This window comes from Prionailurus viverrinus, chromosome D3 (genome assembly GCF_022837055.1).
Source record: "Prionailurus viverrinus isolate Anna chromosome D3, UM_Priviv_1.0, whole genome shotgun sequence".
Taxonomy (NCBI): Eukaryota; Metazoa; Chordata; class Mammalia; order Carnivora; family Felidae; genus Prionailurus; species Prionailurus viverrinus.
The window spans coordinates 22,551,300-22,572,788 of record NC_062572.1 but is presented as its reverse complement, the minus strand read 5'-3'; the positions used below and the strand labels follow the sequence as shown (position 1 = coordinate 22,572,788).

At 55.5% G+C, this 21,489-nt stretch overlaps 2 protein-coding genes across 25 annotated transcripts in view; one reads left to right on the top strand and one right to left on the bottom strand.

Moving 5' to 3' along the window:
• Positions 1-4,273, top strand: part of SFI1 (SFI1 centrin binding protein) — a 105,514-nt gene extending 101,241 nt beyond the window's left edge. For 12 of the 17 annotated variants that reach the window (XM_047826864.1, XM_047826862.1, XM_047826861.1 and 9 more), the window contains 6 exons: positions 116-292; positions 370-629; positions 1,381-1,485; positions 1,583-1,814; positions 3,048-3,379; positions 3,879-4,273. In XM_047826864.1, the coding sequence (XP_047682820.1) occupies positions 116-292; positions 370-629; positions 1,381-1,485; positions 1,583-1,814; positions 3,048-3,379; positions 3,879-4,167 (1,395 nt within the window). In that variant the 3' untranslated portion in view covers positions 4,168-4,273. Of the gene's footprint in view, positions 1-115; positions 293-369; positions 630-912; positions 1,014-1,380; positions 1,486-1,582; positions 1,815-3,047; positions 3,380-3,878 lie in introns of those variants that run through there. The other 5 variants (XM_047826859.1, XM_047826870.1, XM_047826869.1 and 2 more) reach the window with 2 other exon arrangements.
• The window catches only part of PISD (phosphatidylserine decarboxylase), a 35,867-nt gene continuing 18,600 nt past the window's right edge, over positions 4,223-21,489 (bottom strand). Inside the window, exons 1-9 of one of the 8 annotated variants that reach the window (XM_047826875.1) lie at positions 14,907-17,903; positions 13,723-13,786; positions 10,483-11,586; positions 8,774-8,939; positions 7,139-7,375; positions 6,834-6,972; positions 6,483-6,629; positions 6,102-6,262; positions 4,223-5,506 (exon numbers count right to left, since the gene is read on the bottom strand). In XM_047826875.1, the coding sequence (XP_047682831.1) occupies positions 5,282-5,506; positions 6,102-6,262; positions 6,483-6,629; positions 6,834-6,972; positions 7,139-7,375; positions 8,774-8,939; positions 10,483-10,532 (1,125 nt within the window). In that variant the 5' untranslated portion in view covers positions 10,533-11,586; positions 13,723-13,786; positions 14,907-17,903 and the 3' untranslated portion in view covers positions 4,223-5,281. Of the gene's footprint in view, positions 5,507-6,101; positions 6,263-6,482; positions 6,630-6,833; positions 6,973-7,138; positions 7,376-8,773; positions 8,940-10,482; positions 17,904-21,489 lie in introns of those variants that run through there. The other 7 variants (XM_047826874.1, XM_047826877.1, XM_047826876.1 and 4 more) reach the window with 7 other exon arrangements.

Here is a 21,489-nt window from a genome sequence, read left to right as displayed (position 1 = left end):
GCTCCACACCCCACTGCCCCTGCCTCTCCAGGAGAGGGCCATGCCTCAAAGGAGGGCACACCTCCAGGGGGAGGCTTAAGCAAGGTGAACTGGGCCTCATCTCCTTTCCCTGGAGGTGTGGGCCGCGTGGCTGGGCTTGGTACTGGAAAGGAGGAGAAAGAAGGCGCGACTGGAGCGAGCTGTTCAGGCCTACCACCAGCAGCTCCTTCAGGAAGGTGCCACACGCCTCTTACGGTTTGCAGCCAGCATGCAGGCCTTCCGGCAGCAGCTGCATGCCCAGCAGCAGGTGCAGGTGAGCCCTGGGTCCTCCACCCCTTCTCCTGGGGAACAGGCAGGACCAGGCATGACCTGACCAGAGGCCTGTTGCAGGCGGCCCACAGTCTCCACCGTGTGGTCCATCGCTGTGCCATGCTGTGGAAACAGAAGGTTCTGGGCCAGGGCAGGGAGCCTCAGCTCCTGACATCCACCATGCCCAGCAGGAGAGTGACATTTGACCATCCCCTTTCCACCTGTGTTGCTGCTGGGGCTGGGGATGCCGCCCTGGAGGCCAAGAGGACACAAGATCCTCAGTCACGGGGAACTCTGGGCAGCTTGGCCCTGGCTGCTGGAGACTCCCACCTTCTAGAGCTGTGAGTAGCCCAACCCTCACCTCGTCCTCCTTTCTTCCTGTCTGGGCAGAGGCTTGGACTGTACAGGAGGGAGGTCATGGCTGAGCTGCTTGGACCCCTCTCCAGTAGAATCCTGTCACATCCCTCCCATTCCCATTGGGTCCCAACTGACAGGACCGCATCCTCTGTTCCTGCAGAGCATGGGGGAGAGAACATGTAGTTTTAGGAAAAGGAATATAGGCTGTAGGGCAGCCCCGCCCTTGTGCCCCCAGACCTTCCAGTCTCCCTGCTTCTCCACGTACAGCTGAGAAATGGGCTCCCTCTCGGAAACCCTACTGCTTGTGACCTGGCCCATTCCTGCACACCGGCTCCAAGTGACCAGCACTACCTGAGCCTGGCAGAGAGGTTACCTGTGGTGGGGGCGAGGGGGGGGGGGTTTGGGTACTGGACTGGGCCTCAGTCCTCTCTGCCTCCCTTACTCCCAGCCCTGATAGGGTCTGACCATGATGAGCCTGCTCCCACTCTGATGTGGGAGGAGCACCAAGTTGCTATAGAGGTCAAGTGAGATGATGTGGGTGAGGCATCCCCACGTCGTCAGGCTCACTTCATTGGAATTACTGGAAGTACTATATGGCCCAGGATCACTTCTGGTTCACCGCTTACCTTGGGCAAGAGCCTCTCCTTCTCTGGCCCTCAGTCTCCCTGTAAGATTGGAGGGGTCAGACTGGGTGCCCCAAGCAGCCTAGAGGAACAGGCCTGTGTTTCTTCCCAGCAATGCTGCCCGCTTGGCAAGAAAGCAGCCTCGACGCCCACATTTCCTGCTGGAGCCCGTGCAGAGCCAGGGGCCCCTGGGGTGTCGCACCCTTGGGAGACCAGGGTATGTTTTATGGTCCTAGGGTGAGTGGCCCCCTTTCCCTCCTGGTCCTCAGGAGGGTACTGTGGCCTGACCACCTCCTGCCCCTCCCTCTGCGTAGGCCTGAGGCACCGTGGGAGTGTAACCCAGGTGTGACCCAGCCAGCGGGCCCTTCCCTGATGACGCCTTGCCTGCCAGAGGCCTGGACAGCACTGGTCCCAGGCAGCCCCCTGCCCCAGCCCAAGACCCTACCAAGTCACCCTGGCCCAAAGTTGCCCCCCACATTGAATATGGGCCCAGAACTGCTGCCCCCTTCCTCCTTCATGCCATGTGGGGTGGAAGCACCTGCCAGGGTAAGTCCTCCTGGTCACCTGGGGTCTCATTCTTTGGTCTGGCCTTCAGTGCTCTTCCTCATATGCTCGGTGCTGTAGCCGGAGCTGTACTCACTGCTTCCAGAGCACTGCCAGCTCAGGAGGATGCAGCGAGGCCACTCATGCATTCACCAAGTGTAGGTGTCCCTGTCCTAGGGACACAGTATGGAAAGGCTGCTAAGGCCCCCCTTGTGAAGCTTCTATCCTAGAGGTAGAGACCAAAGAGCCCCAGACATAGATGAAGACACTGCAGATCACGGAGGGTCTTGCAGGCCCTGGGGGAATGTCTGGATTTTAAGGAAAGTAGGAAATGGTGGGGGCCTGTTGGCTGCTGTGTTCCCGTGGCCCAGCGGAAGGTGCTGGGAGCCAAGATCAGGTGGTGGCTGTGGGCAGAGCCCATCGTGGGAGGCAGACTAGGCAGGACCTGCTCTGATGCTCCGATGGGTTTGATAAGGGTGAGGAGGGAATCCAGGATGGCTCCTGGGTTTCTGGCTTGAGTAACTCCAGGAAAAACGAGTTTACTGAAAGAGGGAAATGGGGGTAGGGAGCCCATTTGGGGTAAAGCCTGAAGAGTTTATCTTAAACCTGTCAAATCTGAGATAAAGCAACAAGATTCTGGGTGTGGTCAGGGCTGGAGAGCAAAACTCAGTCCACATAAGGTGAAGGTAAACCCTTGGGACCTAAAGAGGTCACCTGGGAGGAAAGGGGCAGAGGCTCCTGAGGGCATGTGACATACAAGTGAAGAGTCTGGGCAGGGATGGCCAGGTGGTAGAGAAGGTCCCAGTGCTTGGTAACGGAGGAGACGGCAGCAGGGTTGGGACACCCCCAGAGTTGGTGCCCGAAGAGAGCTGGTCAGTCGTCACCAGAAAGGAACGGAAGGTGTGGGGTCTGACGAGGATAGTTGCCTTTGACCACTTTTCTCCCTGAAGCGCAGGATCGCCGCTCAGAGTGAGGTGAGGGTAAAACGGCTGCTTGGGGAGGTAAAGAGCCAGGCTCTGGGGAAGGGGCGGGACTGGCCTGCACAGGTGTGGTGTTCCTTGAGCTGCTTGTGGGACGTCCTCCTATCAGGTCCTGAAGAAAGGGGCAGAGCCAGGGCCAGACTAGGTGAGCTGGCTAGGTCAAGTCCTGTGGCCTCACCTCCCCATACCCCTGCAGTGGGTAGCCTGGGTGCCCCTCCCCAGCCTTCCTTCCTGCTCATCTGTCCTCCCTTTACAGGCATCTACACAGCCCATCACCCCTGGGCTTGTGCCCCAGGCCTCTCCATCTGCAGCCAGTGTCCCCCACCCCCACCTGCTGCTTCCTGGGGACTTCACAGGCACTGGGCCCGGGCCAGGCTCTGCAGGCACAGGTGTGTGCCTAAGGCCTGTCCACACTGTGAGCGCTCAGGCCCCTGCCCGGAATCCCTCCATCCAGCCGTGGCGTAGCCGGGAGGGTGACCAAGATCAAGCTTATTCTCCTGTTACCATGGGCCACACTGACCTGGAGGCCGAGCTTGAGGGCATCCAGCAGCAACTGCAGGACTACCAGACCATGAAGCAGAACCTCTCGTAAGACCCAGAAAAACCCCAGCCGTGTCCCCAGAACTGGCTGCCAGGTTCCTTGGGGTGTTTTGCCTGTGCCCACCCCCCACACGTGGCACCTTTGTCCCTCAGTCCAGCTCAGGTCTGCCTCACCTGTGGGATAAAAGGGAGCAAAACTTTTGCTTGCTCAAGTTTTTGCTCAAGCAAAACTTGACCACCTAAGTCAAGTGCGAGGCCAGCGGTCCAGTGACTGTGACGATGAAGGTGCAGAAAAGACAGGCCTGCGCACAGGGGGCTGTCCTGTCTTGTCTGTGATCCAGGTCCAGAGCCTGTCTCCCCCCACGCCCAGGAACAGGGACGGGGAGGAGTTCCACCAGGGCCCACCTGAGTTGCCTGAGCTGGTGGTGGAAGCTGACAGAGGAACAGAACCCTCCCTGCCCCAACCAGAAGTAGATGTGCTGCTTCCCTAGCTGGAGGCACTGCCAAGGGCCTGGCCGGGCTGGCAGCAGATGTCTCACTCCCTCAGGTCCTGCCAGCGGCAAGCCAGAAGCCTGCGCCGGTGGCTGGAACTGAGCCAGGAGGAGCCCAGGCCTGAGGACCATGAAGCAGAGCAGCAGGTGCAGGAAGAACTGCAGGAGGTGAGACCCCAGGCAGCCCTGGGACAGCTCCCTTGGCTGTGCTTTGTCTCAGCTCCGCCTCCCGTCCCCCAGGTGGAGTTGCAGATCCAGCAGCTGGTCTCTGAGCTCCAGGCCCAACGCCAACCCATTCGTTCCTGCATCGCCCGCATCCAGGCCCTGCGGCGGGCTCTGTGCTAGTCATTGCCCCAGGGAGGCCTCAGCCCGCCTCCAGGAACAGAACGCAAAGCTGCAATGAGTTTTATTTTTTATTTCAAAATGTTGCAATTAAATGAATTACTGTTCAGAAGTCTCCCACTTTTCATACAAAAATACTGTGCTACTGATACAGTTGAAAGAGTTCAAATGGCTTCTCCTGCAGGAGAAATTCACAGCGTCCCCAGGAAACCTGAACCCTGGTCCCACTGTCGGTGGCTCCCTAAGGATTGTGTACCTGTTACCTGGGGACAGGTGTGGTAGGCACAGACCCGCCCCCTCCCAATACACCAAGGCTCCTCCTCTGCTTCCAACACAAGCCCCTGAATCAACAGCAGCGACTTACCATGTTTTATGTGGGTCTGGATATGAGTAGGGGACAAGCTCTCCCCTGGCCCCCATAGGTCACCCCTGCCTGCCTGTCCATTCACTTTGGACACCGTTCAGGGGATTCAGTAACTGGTCTTGCTTACTGGAAAGAGGACTTGCCAGCTCCGAAAGGTCACTCAATGGGACCTGCTAAGCGCCATGCCATTAGACCCCCTCAGAAGACGCTGGCAGAGTCCAGGATGATGCATTCAGCCACAAGTGCAGAGAGACAGCTTTTCCCGAACAAGCAGGGTGGGATGAATTGGGAACAGAAAGCAGTTGTGTTAAAGGCCACATGGCCCTGCTCTGGGGGCAGCACAGCCCAGTCAGTGCAGGAAAGGCAGAAGGGGAGGCCAAAAAGCAGTGCTGGGGATACATAACCACTTCTGTCTTACAACAGAAACCAAGACCAACTGAACACCCAGCCAGGAGACATAGGGTCTCCAGTTTATACAGATTAAAAAAATCTCCAAAAGGGAATTTGAGATCATCTTGGCCTACATGTTCTTTCTCTTTAGAGTGGGAAGAGGGGACCACATAGGTTCAGGGTCAACAGGGGCTCTGACCTCATCTACATCTCTGGGACAGCAGAAACTAGTCACCCAGGTCCTGCCTGGTCAGACTCCACAGCCCTGAGACCCCTCCCTGACCAGCCCAGAGGCTCCCCTCTAAAAGACCCTCCTGTTTGTTTGAAAAAGCTCCCACAGTAGCCACCACCAGGAGAGAGGCTCTAGAGGGAGCCCAGAGCCTCCCCAAACCGAATCTTCTGTCCAGCTTTCAGCTTAAAGTTGAAGTCCTTGGGGGCCTCGAAGATGAGCACGATGGTAGAGCCCAGGTTGAACTCGCCCAGGTGCTCTCCCTTGCGCATGGGGATGCCCTCCTTGTTGGCATGTGTCACGAAGCTGAAGTCATTGTAGGAACCCTTGCTATAGCGCGGGCTATTTGTGTGCAGGTCCTGTGGGAGGCCAGAGGCACAGCATGTGGAGTCTGCTCCTGGACTCGGAACATACCTCTGCTGCCTGTCCCCAACCCAGACTGGAAAGGGAGCTAGGGACAGTGACTTGATGGGCCAGGTCTAACCACAGTCCCCAGTGTCAGCTGTGAACTGGGACCCAGAAAGACATAGAGGAATCAGACCCAACTCTCCTCCAGCATCCAGGGTGGGTGAGGCGGTCACAAGCTGACACCAAGAAAGGCAGCTCCCGGGGAAGGACAGGCAGTGGCCACCCTCTCACACGCTCAGCCTCCAAGCAGCACGCCTCACCCTGAGCTCAATGTTCTTGCTGGGTTCCCAGCAGAAACAAAGTGCGGGCTGGGAGGTTAACCCCCTCCCTCTCTAACCACCTCCAGACGAGCAAGTGGCAGCACATCTGGGGTTGGGGCTGGCAGAGCAGGAGCCCAGGACCCAGCCCCTCCTCAGGGCAGCTGCTCAGCAGAGCCAGGCCTAGCAGGGGCCCATCTTGAACTTACAGTCCCAATAGATCTGGCTGCATGGAAGAGGAGGTGGGGGAACTCCAAGTGGCCCAGCCCTTGGGCCTGGCTCTGCTTACCCGGTCAAAGTAGATGCGTATAGAGCCCACATTGGTGGCCCCCACGGCCGTCAGCGAGAAGAAGCCGTGTTTCCAGTCCCCAGTGAGGACCACCCGTTCATTGTGGCAAAAGAGCTCTTTGATCCAGCGGGCCATGCCGGGGTTCACGGACATCAGGGAGCCTGTGGGGTTAGGGACACTGTTATTCCCCACCCAGCAAGAAGACCAGCCTCCCAGAGTCCCATGTCCACCCATATCATTCCAAATGCTGAGTGGGCTAGACCCCAGGCTGCACCTTGCTGCCCACATCCGGCCAGACTAAAGCAGTCACCTCCCCACCTCAGCACCCCAAATGTGGAGCCCCGGTCCCTTAACACCAAAAAGCGGGAGGCTCTGGCCAACCTGGGAAGTGGCGCCGGTGGGAAACGGTCCAGTCAGTGGGAGAATGGAAGCAGTGGTAGTCCCCGGGGGCCAGGTAGATGACACAGTGGTAGAGCTCATTGCCTTCTCGAGTGACCAGCTGGTTCCTGAAGGAGCCGCAGGGGGTAGCTGTGGGGGGCAGACACAAGGGCCAGGCTCTCAGACAAGCACCTGAGCCTGTGTAGTCTGGACGTGGGCTCCAGGGATGCCATGAAGCTCCACACAGTGATTCCTGGCCCTTCCCTCCCCAACCCATTCACGTCCTTCTCCCGGACACCCAGCCCAGCACTGCTGCAGCAGGGCCGTGGGGGCCACCACCAGGCACCAACCCACCTGGAGGGAAGGGCAGGTCCTCTGTGGAGATGCGTGGACCCAGGAACGACTCCAGCGAGTAGGTGACCCCCTTCACCTGCTCCACTTCGCAGTTCTTCACCTGCCCAAAGTTCAGGATCTTCCCATCTGATGGGCTGATCTGAAAGGGCAGAGAAAGGCTTGCCACTGAGGGAGGCAGGGGGACTCCCCTAGCCTGAGAGGAGTACCCATGGGCCACCAGTGGAGGCTGCCGGGACTGGTTCCCAAAGACACAGGTGACAATCCCGTTTCTGGAGGGAGGAGTGGAGGGCAGGATTGGGCCTCACCACGCTGTGCAGGCCACACACGGGCCGGGCCTGCGGCTTCAGCTTGCGCCGGAAGAACTCGCTGAGGTTGCGGTAGTGGTGCAGGTCCTCCACGGCGGCCTCCTTCATGTTTACCCCGAAGGTCCAGATATACAGGCTGTACACAGGCCTGCGCAGCCAGTGCGGCAGCTCGACCTGGTTGAGGCGGCCCCAGGCCCGCGACAGCAGGCGCGTTGGCACTGACTTGTACAGGGCCACCTGCAGGCCACAGACAGGCAGATGAGTGGGCCGCCCTGCGTGCCCCCTGCCACCCCCCAGTCAGCCACCACCTCTGGCCACCTGGGCACCCACGATGGCTTTGTGATGTGGTTGTTTCCTACTAGGAACCAGACTGAGCTTCCCAAATACTCTCACAGACCAAATACTGGCCGAGACTGTGACACAGTGACCTAAACTCAGTATTTCAGTCATTTTATACACAGGTCTAACAGCAACTGCCCTGGTCCCCAGGAGAGACTGGCCAGCACAGTCTCACTTCTTAAGGAAAGGAGGGGCATAAATGGCTCTGATACCTGCACAGAGACGCTGTGGCAGAAAGGGGCAGGACCCTGGGTGCAGGTGAAAGTTTACAGCCCAAAGCACACATTCTGGTCCAAACAGAAAGCGGAGGGAATATGGCCCGCACAAGGTCGGGGACATTCATATGAGGATGCGCTGTATCACTGTCACCCCCACCCCAGCCGGCAAGCACCCCCGGACACAGCTGCGCCCTACCCAGCCCGCCTGAGCTCCGAGGCACTCTACTGTGAGAGACTGGTCCACAAAGCTGTCTGCACCTGGGGCTGCTGCCCCGAGGCACAGGGGAATCGGCCCCAGCTGTCTCTGTTGGCACCGCGGGCCAAACTCCCAGGGCCAGGCGACCTGGAAGGGGAGCGCCTCTTAAACCCCAGGTGCCACTGCCACAGTGGGACCTGCCTCTAATTGGCAGCTGCTGCCTGTCAGCCCGACCTAGACACCAAGTCCCCGCGGTGTAAGTATAATTTCATTCCAACTTTAAACACCTCTACAGTGCACTGAGCTAATGGCTCCCCAAACTCCTCACAGCTGATGTGCCCATCTCAGCATAGGGTGCCCTACTTGGGGTCAGCCTGCCCAGAGAGCCCAGGGCAAGGGAGCCGGCCCTCTAGGGAATGGTGGCCAGGTCGCTCCCTCATCCAGCTCTGCCTGGGGCTCCCACATCCTCAAAGGCATCCACACCCTAAGGGGCCCAGACAGGCACCAGCCTTCCTGAATCACACTCTGGCATCCTGCAATTGATTCACATTCTTCTCAAAATCACCTCTGAGCTCTCTTCTACCTGAACCCAGGGAATCAGACACCACTTTCTGAATGCCCAGTGTGGGTTCCTCTCAGAAACAGAGCCCCTAAATGGCACAAATGCAGGCAAGGAAAACAGGCGGTGCACAGCAAGCCCTCAGGGCCACCAACCAGCCTGGCCTTCCCAACCAACTCGCCTGTCAAGATGACCAACCAGGGGGCTCAGCACCCACACCATCACCTCTAATCTGACAACTGTTTCCTTCTCTGTTTCCGTGTCCTGGGTCCCAACCTCAGGCCTGCGCCCAGGATGACCGGGCCAGCAGTCTGCACACTTACCCTGCTCACGGGCCTCCATCCCACCCGGCTGAGCGGTCTGAGGGCACCGAAGGGCAGGAGGTAGTAGAGGACCGTCAGGGGCCAGGAGCGCAGTTTCAGGGCAGGTCTGGACATACAGCTCAACTGTCCCAGCCTCCGCCTCAGTGCCAGCTGGGGGAAGTGCAACCTGCAGAGCAGATGTCCGCGCACAGCCAGGTCAGCAGTCAGGGTCTGGGAGGCCCCACCCCACCCTCAGCAAGCTTGCCTCTCTATGGAGTCCAGCAGCACTGCCATGGCCCCTCAACACAAGCCCATTCTGAGTTGGGGGCTCAGCTGCCTCTGGTCGGCAGACTCACATCCCAGTCTCACCCACCTGCCTACCAGCTTAGGAGGACTAGGAATCAGGGGCAGCATGGGGAAGACGGGGTGCACAGCCTGCCTCACAGCCCCCAAATCCTGGGGCCAGCTCTGCCCACAGAGGCGCCAGGAAGACAGTCTGATCTGGAGCCCCAACAGTGCAGAAGCACAGAGCAGCGGGGAGCTACGGCTACCATTGCACTGCAGGATCTGGGAAAATCTCTTCAAGGCTCTGGGCTTCTTGTTTCCTCATCAGATAAATTAAGGGATTGGGCCTAGCAAGACCCCAAAAGAAAACACCCATGAACGTGTACCTGCACACACGCACACCCCTAACAGCTACAGCTCCATCCACCTGCCTGATCTTTCTACATCACATCAGGTTCTCCAAAACAGACCCAGAGGTTGGTGGGGGGAACCTCCCCAGAAACCCTAAGACCACCTCCCAGGTCTGCCGGGGTCACACACCTCAGCCAAACCCCTCCTTTCAACAAAGCCCAAATTCAGTGCATTCAGCACAGGCTCAGCCTTGCGGGGATCTGAGGCTGGGTGGGCCTTTTCACCAGAACCCTGGCCTCCTGAGACACAACAGGGACACCCAAGTCCCCTGGTCTCATGCCTAAGCACTAGAAAATGTTCCTGAAGCCCCAGTGCAGCCATCAGAAGACCACCTTCCCACCCGCTCTGAGAGTGTCCCCAGGCCTAAGTTTCCTCATTTGCAAAAAGACTGCATTCAACTGGATAATCTAAGGCTCCCATCCACTCTCAGAGAAGCCATGTCCTCTGCCCCCAGTTGCTGAACAAACCAAGGAACAAAGAGGCATCTCAGCTGATACCAAAAAGAAAAAAATGGAGAGCCAAGCTGATGGCCGGGCACCTGCTATTCAATGATGGCAATGGAAGATGCTTCTTTCCACAGCTCACCAGACTCCCTGCGTTCATTCTCTCCCAACCCACCCCACCCCACTGTGTTTTCAAAAGGTTCAGGAAGGTAATAGGGCCAAACAAAGCTGTACAAACTCCTGCTGTCCCCAGGGCTTCCCCCACCCGCCCTGATCACTGCAGAAGCCCAGGGACCAATGCTAGAAGAGTGGCACCTCTCCAGAGCAGGGTGGGGAGCGCCTGGGGGTGGGGGCCTGGGAGCAGCAATTAGGGAGCAGCAGACACTAGGCCACCAGCCCGCTCTGCCTCCCCAGGTACCTGAAGCGGGCTCTCCGACTCAGGCCCCCCGGGCCGGGCCCCTCCAGCCTCGGGGGCTGATCCCCCTGCCCCCTGCCGCCACCTCCACCTCGGGGCCGCTGGACGTGAACTCTGACCTTCCGGAGGTCGTGGCGGGGCACAGTGAGGTTAGGACGCGGCCGGCAGCATCTCACCATTTCGCTGCTCGGAGCTCCGGTCCTCGCCGAGCCTCTGACTGACACATGGTGGGCGGCGCCAGGCACACTCGCCTTTGTTTCTCCTCCTTCCTCCCTTCCCCCCAGCCAGGAGCTCCTGCGCTGTCACCACTCCTCGGGCTGGCTGCCTCGTGGCTGGTGGGCCGCTTCCCAGCTCAGTTGGGTCCTGTGGTTCACTGGGCGCAGCTTAGAGGTTGGGGCTATCGTGAAGACAGGCACTGGTCACACCTGCTTGGGAAGCAGTGGGGGCCTGAGGCCTCGGACACAAGCCCCTGCCCTCCACCCACTCTGTCCCCAGGCTGGGCCACCTGCCCCCTCCAGCGCGGCGAGCTAATGCCAGAGAAGGGACCAGGCGCCTGTGGGAGCAAGAAGCACAAGCTTGGAATCTGAGCCCTGTGCTCCAGGCGGGCACCCAGCGTCGGCCTGTCTGCAGCTCGAGCGGCCCCTCCCTCACCAGGACCTGACCCATTTTCCATTCAGGTGACAAAACAGCATCTGAGGAATGAGGGAGCGGGAAGACAAGAGAGACACGGTGGGTGGGGGTCAGACGCTAGAAACCTGACCTGCTCCAGCTCTCTCACCAGCCCCCCACAGCCAGGCGTCAGAGCCTCCCATCCCGGCACAGACCCCCCCCAAGGCCTCCTCAGCAGATTAGCACACTCATGACGTGATCTGAGGGAAAACCAACCAGGACTGACGCCCAAACCAGCCCCTCACTCCGATCTTTGCTGTGGACAGCACTCTGGCCCTGCCTGGTGATCTGGGAGGACACGCCCACAGGCCCTCACAGATAATAGGAAAGGAGAGCAAACATTCCACAGTCGTTGCTGTCTGAGCCCAGGGATAGTCAAGGACCCAACCAGCCTGGCCTCCAATCCCAACTGCAGGCTACAGAGGACAGGCACTTGCCACCATCTTTAGACGCAGAGATGCAGGCCCTGAGAGAAGCTCCCAAGGCAGAAAGCTGACCCAGCAGAGGTCAGCTGGTGGCTGGTGGGCCGCTTCGCAGCTCAGTTGGGTCCTGTGGCTCACTGGGCGCAGCTTAGAGGTTGGGGCTATCGTGAAGACAGGCACTGGTCACACCTGCTTGGGAAGCAGTGGGGGCCTGAGGCCTCGGACACAGGCCCCTGCCCTCCACCCACTCTGTCCCCAAGCTGGGCCACCTGCCTGCTCCAGCGCAGTCCCAGGCCAAATGGTGACCCCCGCACAGCCAACTGACTCACAACAGAACAAGAGGCCCCACTCAGACCCGGCTCCACCCACACAAGGGTGAATGTCTGATGCCCTGGCAAAGGCACCTCAGCCAGAGGTGAAAATGCCAGTCCCTGGCGAGTCAAATCCCTCGGAGTGTAGTGTGCAGTGGGAGCCAGCACAGGTTGAGTAACATCCGAAAGTAAGCATGGATTTCCAGCCCTGACCAAGGAAGTGGCAAGGCCTGGCCACCCCAGACCCAGACCCCTCCAGCAGAGATCATCCCCAGGCCACTCACCTGAGTGGCAGGACAGCTCACTATGGGTGGGCACCTGGTCTCAGCCAGAAGCGGATACGCACAGGAGCCTCCTCTGACCTAAGGGCCAGGCCCCGGGACCCATGGACACCACTGTGTCTATCCCTCACCCATGCTGAGCCTCCTAACTTTCCCATCTGTGACAGGTCACTTCAACTATATCACCCATGTACTGAGCACACACCCCACCCCTCCATGGCCCACCAGGCAATGGGGCCCCACAATGGCCTCCTGTCAGCTCCCCAGGCCCAAAGGGGTGACAGGCAGTCAGGACTAGGCACAGTGCTTGAAGTGCTTGACTTCTAGGACAAGGCTCTTGCCCCCACTCGAGAAAGCTCAGACTGAGTGCACAGGATTTCCGGTGAGGCCAGTGAGGCCTTGTGGAAGAGGATGGGGACCCCAGTCTCAACCTGCCTATTTCCCCCACTATGTTACCAGATGGGGCAGTGACCACTGCAGCATGCTGCCAGAAAGGCACATGCTGGAGCCCACAGACAAACCTAGCTAGACCCAAAACCTCAGGTCCTCAAAAACAGATTCCTGTGTATGCCTCTGCCATTTCATTTACCCCAGGGCCCCCAGTGCAGGGACTTGGCCAGGCCTCACGGCCCACCACAGTAAACTGGGCCTTCACCCTTCCTCCTGCAGTGCAGGGTGCTCAAGGGGGCCCAGTTCAAGTTGCTGCTATCCTAGACTCTAAGAAACTGCCCCCACAGGGCCAGGAGGATGACCTGAGCCCTCAGTCCTACCTCCACCACCACTCTACCTCCTCTTCCGAAATGGGTCAGGGACCAGACTGTCAAGTTTCTTCCAAATCACCATGCATGGGCCCCAAAAGGTCCCCAGGGAGCAGACATGAATTCACCTGTCCCCAGAAAACAGGCTTGGCACCCTCTGTCTAGCTCAAAGCTGCAGGATGGAGGAAAGGGGCTCCCCTAAGGCTCATTCCTTCCTGCTTCCCAAAGGCAGAGCCACTTCCTAGGCCAACAGTGCTCCTGGCCTCCCCATTATGGTGCCCCACTTGCCCTCCATTCCTGCGATGACCCTTGGAGCCCAAGCCAAAATTTTCTTACTCTCTGGCTCCTTGGAGCCAGGCCCAGATGAGGAACCCAAAAGCAGGACTCCCTGAAGCAAGGGAAGTACAGTTACATTCCCTCTCTCCTCCATCTCAAGGACACTCTGTGGAGAAGAGTTGTGAGCTGTGACCAGTAGGAGTTTAAAGTTATCACAAGGCCTAAGGACCAGCCATACTGAACAGGGGAACTCAGAAGCTAGGCTTTGGTGGGGGAGGGGGACAATCCAGTTACTGCAATCCTGGCTGCCCTACCCTGAGAGCTGGGAGAGGCCTTGCAAGTCACAGGTGCTCTGTGGCTATCAGTTTGGCTATCTGGAAATGGGAAGGGTCACTCCTCCTGCTCACCCCCTCGAGGCTCAGATCATAGTAGCAACACTGGCCCAGAACTCTGCTCTGCTCAGAAACACCATGCCTCACTTTCACCCGAGACCTGGTGTCGTCTCATCCCCTAGACCTGACTCCCAACACCCCACCTCCGTTTCCAAACCCAAACTCTGAGAGCACTGAGGTATGCTCCCACTGGCAAGAGAGCAGGGACAGGGTGGAGTCAGTAGTTCTGAAAGAGCCCAAATCACACAGACACTTGCTGCCCCTATGAGAAGATTTGACGGCCCAACAGGACCAGGTAGGGGGTCACCTTTGTCTGGACGTGCTATTCTGGGTATTCACACCCGACCAGTGCTGCCATGTCCCCTCACAACCTGTAATGAAGGCAACAATAACCCCCTCAGTGGAATGGAACGTTCCAACTGAAGTCAGATGGACGAACCCAGGCCAGTTACCAGTTACTACAGGTTCCCTTGGACTTTGATGGATTCAGGTTTGAGTCTGGACAAGGTCAGGAAGACAGGGACGGAGTCAGACTGTCTGTCCCCCGCCCCCCAACAAGCTCTCCCTGAGCACCAAGGGCCTTGCAGCCAGGCACACAACCTGCCAGAGACAACCTAAGAAATTTGTTCTTGCTCCCTGAGCGGAACTCTCACTGGGTGCCAGGGTCACTCCCCCTGAAGCCGCAGCAGAAAGCCTCAGTGTCCCCGTTTCCCCAAATTCTGTGTTCATCTGCTTGACTTTCTGGGCCCGCTTCCACCTTGGAAGGCAGGGCCACTACCCGACACCCCCAGCCCCCCACCCAGCTCACCTGAAGCATGACACAAACAGCTGTGTCCAGGTGGGACCACCAACCCTTCCTCCCTGTGTTCCAGGACTAGAAGCAGACAAAACTTCAAAAACAGAGAACAGGGAAAATGGATTCTCCCCAGGTGAAACGGGTGAGCCATCTTGGGGAAGCCTTGGGCAAGAGAAGAGGAAGGAAAGAGAAGGACCCAGAGATACTTCTTTCAAGCCAGCAGCCAGGGAAGGGTGGTTGGAGGTGGGGACAGTCCTCCCCACAGCACGGGACTTCTAAGAAATTTAAGAATCCCAGAAAGGAAAAGAACCTTCCTTTGGGGATAGGGCTCTGTGAAGGGCAGCTTGTCACCCCCGTCTCTGCCCCTCAGGTGAGACCCTGGGGACACCTACAGGTCCCACTGAGAACAGGGCAGCTTTCTTCCCTAACTGGCGCCAGTCACTGAGGAAATCTTTCGGAGCAAGAGGGGACCTGGAGCCCCAGCATTTTCCCTTTCCCAGCCGGCTGAGGGCCAGGAGATGCTGCCCGGCCTGGCGGAAGTGAGCTCATCCAGGACAGCCCGTGACCCACCATGTGGGCAGGAGAAGCCCGTGAAGGGATGAAGACTGTGGGGTGGGCTCTCCAGCCCAGGGCCCCGCAGCTCCAAGGGGCGACCGGCACCCAGGGCGGCCCCGCTACGGGCTCCACTCACTCACCAGCAGGTAGTCCGGTCTCGCTGGGTGTCAGGCGCCGACGCCCAAGGAGGCGCCACTCGGAGAGGAAGCCCCGGCAGGCAGGCGGGGGCTCGGCTCTGGCCACTCAGACCACCCAGGGCAGGGATGGAGGGCGGATACCAGAAGCAGTCACGCTCCGCCCTCGGGCCAGACCCAGCCACCGGGCCCAGGGCCCCTTTAAGAGGAGGGGCTGCGGCCAGGGAACCAGCCCCGCCCGGTCACGGGATTTCCCGGCGACACCTCCGGGGCCTGGGGGCCATTCTTCTTCCTCACTCCAAACTGGGCAGTCCCAGGCTTCAACGTGTGGCTGACCTCACCCAGGGCCAGCTTCCTGGGACTGAACAGAAAGCCACCTCCAGCTACCTTTTCTAGCCCTCGAAAAGGCATCTAAGTCCTTGGCTCTTTCCCACACCCCACCTGGAAGGCACAGGATGCCCCCACCTCCACACCCCCCCCCCCTCCTCCAGGCAGACACACTCCTACCATACAAATCCCCTGCCACACAAAATCTGGGATAGACCCCCAAAGAGACCAGACTCAGTAAAAGCAAAGTTCCCCTCTGGCCCCAGGCTGTGAAGTGATTCATCCAGTGTCCTTCTACCCCAGTAGATGGCAGGGCCCAGCCGGGGGGTGGGGTGGGGTGGGGGGTGGGGTCAGCACCTTACACCCCATGCCTGAAAGCACTCGCTCCACATAGGATGAAGAGACATTTTCTAGGTGAGATAGAGTGAACGGGGAACACCAAAAAAGCCCAAAAAAACAAACAGTGAAATTCAGCGGTCAGACTGCCTCAGAAGGCTGTCTTCATGCTCTAGGCCACTGAACAAGGGTACAACCCTAGCTCCTTCTGATCACTGAAAATTTAATTTTTTTTTTAATATCTATTTATTTTTGAGAGCGAGCAGGCATGAGTCGGGGAGGATCAGAAAGAGAGGGACAGAGGATCCAAAGGCAGCAAGCCTGATGTGGGGCTCAAACTCACAAACCGTGAGATAGTACCCGAGCTGAAATCACTCAACCGAATAAGCCACCCAGGCGCCCTGAGAATTTGATTTCTAAAGCAACATTTGGAACAGGAAGAAAGAGCCTTTAGGCTTTCGAAGAGATGGGCAGCTGAGCCCAGGCAGCCTGGAGCAGGACATGGTGGCATACAAAGCCCCAAACACCTGTTTTCATCTGGATCCACTCTGCAAGTGCTCTGTGACAAGCTACAGACCTGGGATGCCACAGCGGGGATAGGGGCAGAAGACGGGCAGGGTCCCTCCTTGTGGACTTCCATAATGCTGGATACTTTCAATGCACAGCAGGAATAGGGCAGCAGGGGTGCACTATGTAGAGTTCCAGCCCTCTAGGGCTCAGGTTCCAGCACAGGGGCTGCACCTTGCAGTCTCCCAGCCTAGGCCCACAGCATTCTCTGAGCCTCAGTGAGACTTAAGACCCCTTCTCACCCCAGAGCTCTAAGCAAACACACCGTGAAATGGGATAAAAAGTAGTGAAAGCACAGGAAGATAACAGAATCCTGGCAACACTAAATTCCAGAACCAGAAAGATCCTGGAGGACCATTCTGACTTCCCCAAAGCCTCTAGTACTTCCAGACCAGGCCTTGTCCAAGTTACACTTAGGGGAGGAAAACAAAAGCCCAGGTTCTCATTTGCTGAGCAGCCTCTGAAACACCAATGCTCTCCCAGTAAAATGAACAACAGGGACACTCCAGGTCTACCAGGGTTCCTTTGTAATCATTTTAAGCCTCTCAGGAAGACTGGTGTTTAGAAAACTCATAAACCAGCCCACAGGTCTGTCCTGAGATTAGCCTTCTAACCTGACTTCCACCACGTATGTTTCAGTAAGGAAATGCCTTCTAGATTCCAGATAATGGTTAACAAATGATTTCTGGGAAAAACAAAAGTTTATGTTCCCACCCTGAACGAGGTCCCTTCCAGCCACACTGGGTCCTCCTACCTTGTTGGTACTCCCCTGGGTGGGAGTGCCACCTAGCGCCACCGCAAGGCTCTGCAGGCCCCAGGCCTCTTGGCCTCCAGCACCCGTGGACAGGTGTCCCACGTCACTCATGCCACTGTAGTTCCCTGCCTAGTGAATTTCATGCACTACTGTACAAGGGGATGAAAGTAGCAGTAGGGCAGGGGTGGCAGGTGCTTTCTGCTAATTCTCATTCCCTGGGGGCTGGCAGAAGCCTCCTGAGGAAGACCAGTGATGGCTGGTGTCTCAGGGCTGGTGGCTGGTGCAAGAAGCCACGGGCAAGTTAGCAGCCTCACAAACGTGCCCTCAGGCTATTTCTTCATCTGAAACCTTCTCCCAGCCCTACCCCCTTGCATTTGCCAGCGTTTCTCAGCAATCCCACCAGCAGCTCCTGGAGGAGGGGGCACGGAGCAGGGGTGGTCTGCAGCACAATAAAGGAAACCGTGATTTGTGGCAGAACAGCCTGGCAGAAAGCTCCACACAGGGCCCTAAAGGTTTGAGTCAGCCACCCTGTACTCCTTCCAGACCCAGAGCTCAGCTTTATCTTGTTCCTCATCTTCTTCAGGCAGTCCTCAGCTCTTCCACACACCACTCAGTGTTGTCCCTGGGCTGAGGCAAGCAGGGAAGAGGCAAAGCACAGCCTGAGTGACCTGGGGGTGTGGCCGCCACAGTTCCTCCCAGATAGGGGCCCTGAGGCCCCTGAGACGCCCTCTTGACCTTGAATGAGCCCAAGATTCTCTGAGGATAGAGCTGGGCAGTTAGTAAACGACACCTGAGCAGACAAGTGGGATCTACTTCCCTGCCAACTTGACTGCTCACTTTAACATCCACCTTTCCTAACACCTATTAGGTAGGAAGTAAAACAGTACAGGCATACCTCAAAGATACTGCTGGTTTGGTTCCAGCATACTGCAATAAAGCAAATATTGCAATAAAGCAGTATGCCTGGGGGGTTCAATCAGTTAAGCATCCAACTCTTGATTTCAGCTCAGGTCATTATTTCACGGTCCTTGAACTTGAGCCCCACATCGTGCTCTGCACAAGTAATAGGGAGCCTGCTTGGGGTTCTCTCTCCCCCCCCCCTCTGTCCCTACCTGCGCATTCTCTCTCTCTCTAAAGAAATAAACTTTTAAAAAATGCAAGTCAAATGAATTTTTTTTATTTCCCAGTGCCCTTTCCCCGCTCATGCTCTCTCAAAATAAAACTTTTTTAAAAAACCTTTTTAAAAAAAGCAATGTATGTAATTAAAACACACTTTATTGCTAAAAAATGTTAACCATCATCTGAGCTTTCAGCAAGTCGTAGTCACTAATCACAGATCACCATAACAAACAGAATAATGAAAACGTTGAAATACTGCGAGAATTACCAAAATATGACACAGAGACACAAAGTGAGTAAACACTGTTAGAAAAATGGTGCTGACAGACTCACTAGATGCAAGGTTGTCACCAACCTTCAATTTGTAAAAAATAAAATAAAATAAAAAACAAAAAAATGCAATTACCTTCAAAGCACAATAAAGCAAAAGCACAATAAAATGAAGTGTGCCTGTATTTACTGACTTTCTACACCCTGCCAGCACAGAGCAAGGTATTTACACGTACATCATTCTCATTTAACAACCTTATGAGGGAGTTTATAGTAGCCTGTTTACAGATAAGAAGAAGAAAGCTATAGTAACTATATAAAGTTGTAAAAAAAAAGTGCAGAACATGTTCAATACTGTCCAGCGTCATAGGCACCACAGCACAGAGGGGTATGCTGAATGCAGGCAAATGGAGCTCCAGGCGGGTAGGCAGGAAAAAGGACATAGGGTGATATGTGGGCACAGGCTGATCTGTCCTCCCACATTCCTTTTAATGAATTGGAATGTTGCACCATACATTTTTTAAGTTCTAAACTGAGGCTGGAAATAAAGCATTGCTAATGCAGGGAATGAACATGGATGTGGGCCCAGCTGCTCTTGACTGAGGCCTACTGTCTACGCCACTGGTCCCTGAACACCTCACACCTTGCCACAGGACCCCATGGCTAGGCCAAAAACGAACAACAAAACCAAGTTGTTATACTCAGATGCATACTAAAGTTTTTAGAGGTGAAGTTTTGTAATGACTGCAACATACTTTCAAATGATTCAGAGAATAAAAGATATATATACACACGAAGATAAAGCAGGTATAATAAAACATTAACTGTTCAATCAAGAGGTGTGTAACTCTATTCTCTTGACTTTTCTACTCTATTCACAATTTAAGAGTTGGAAGTTTGCTTTAAACCACAGAAAATTCCCTAAATTCTATTACTGGGGGGGGGGGGGGGGGGGGGAACCCAAGACCAGATTCCACATACAGAGCATCTCCTGCTGATAGGTGAGGCAGAACAAGTCAGGCCTATTCTCAGCACCCACTGCTGCTGCTTCACATGGAGGGACTCAGGGCTGAACTTTTTATATGCTGTCCACTCAGCCAGGTATGTTCAGCACCCGAAGTGCCTGGCTCCAGGCTGGGTGCCTCCAGGTTAGGTGCAGGTGTTCAAGTGAGAGCCCTTTGCACCTGATAAGAAAGGCCAGCTGCCAATCCCCACTTGCTCTGCAGTCATAGGCCCACCTCTGTCTGTGGATCACCTCTGGAGGCTGGCAGGAAGAGAGACAGGAGGACTGCTTCCTCCCCAAAGAGTCCACCATTTCCAGCAGGCCAGCTTTCCTACCAGATGCATCTCTGTTCTCAGGTCCAGCAGTCAAGAAAAAAAGGACACCCTGGAAATGCCAGAGACCAAAGGAGTCTGCCACCAGATGTCATCCTGCATGGAAAATCACCTAGGTGTTCACAGGAAGCCTTGGAGTCACTATGCTGCACAGGTGTGCACTGTACACTTTAGGTTTACAGATGCGACACACTTCGACCCCTCTTGTTAAGAAATGCCTATGAAGGTTTTGGTTCCCTTTTTGACAATGAGGACAAAAGGACAATGAGGACACAAGGACAGCATATCTGGAATCACAACTGCCACACAAACCCAGAACATGTGACAGCTGCAGGCACACCTGGTTGTCTTCTATCCCCAGTGCTATTCATGCAAAGCCAGTTCTCTACAGAGAGATGCCAGTGTCAAGCACCCTCCTTTCTAAGGCCAAACACCAGGCCTTGAGCAGCCTAACTGAACAGGCAGTTTGACCACAAACCCAGAACTTGTCCATGACATCATGGGTTCCTGAGAAGAAACTCCTGAAAGCAGCTCCTCAACTCTCGGCTCCTGCTCTAAGGCCAAGCGCATCCTCAAAGTAGCACAAAATGTACCAAAAACCTAAACAGAAGACCTACAATTTTTCTTTAAAAAAAAAAAAAGAGAGAGAGAGAAAGGCCTAATTTTTCTTAGAAGAGAATCTTCACAATACTGGATTCAGAATGACTTCTTGGATAGGACAACAAAAACATAAGCAATAAAGGTAAAAATAGATAAACTAGACTTAATCAAAATTAAAAATTTTTGTGTACCAAAACATGTTATCAAGAGAGTGAAAATACAATCCACAGAATAGAGTATTTGCAAATACATGTATCTGGTAAGGGTATAGTATCCAGAATATATAAAGAACTCCTGCAACCCAACAACAAAAAACAAACCACCCAATGTAAAATGGACAAAGGTCTTGAATAGACATTCCTTCAAAGAAGATATATAGGGGCACCTGGGGGGCCTCAGTCGGTTAATTATCGGACTTCAGCTCAGGACATGATCTCATGGTCCGGGAATTCAAGCCCCACATCGGGCTCTGTGCTGACAGCTCAGAGCTTGGAGCCTGCTTCAGATTCTCTCTCCCTCTCTCTTTGCCCCTCCCCCATTCGTGCTCTGTCTCTATCTCAATAAAATAAAATAAAAACATTCAAAAAAATTTTTTAATAAAAAATAAAAGAGGGGGCGCCTGGGCGGTTCAGTCGGTTGAGCGTCCGACTTCAGCTCAGGTCATGATCTCACCGCTTGTGAGTTCAAGCCCCGCGTCAGGCTCTGTGCTGACGGCTCAGAGCCTGGAGCCTGCTTCTGATTCTGTGTATGTCTCTCTCTCCGCCCCTACCCTGCTCACACTCTGTATCTCTCTCAAGAATGAATAAACGTTAAAAAATTTTTAAAAATAAAAATAAAAAAGCAACAATGAACTGTATACTTAAAAAGGGTATGTTTTGGGGCGCCTGGGTGGCGCAGTCGGTTAAGCGTCCGACTTCAGCTCAGGTCACGATCTCGCGGTACGTGAGTTCGAGCCCCGCATCGGGCTCTGGGCTGATGGCTCAGAGCCCGGAGCCTGTTTCCGATTCTGTGTCTCCCTCTCTCTGCCCCTCCCCCGTTCAGCTCTGTCTCTCTCTGTCCCAAAAATAAATAAAAGACGTTGAAAAAAAAAAAAAAAAACTTTAAACAAAAAAAGGGTATGTTTTATTGCAAGTAAATGACAATACATGAGTAAAAGTGACTTAAAAATGAAATCATCATGGCAGCATTATTCACAATGGCCAAGACATGGAAACAACCTAGTGTCCAATGGATAAACAAGTTGTGGTGTATATGTATGTCTGGGTGTGTGTACGTACATAC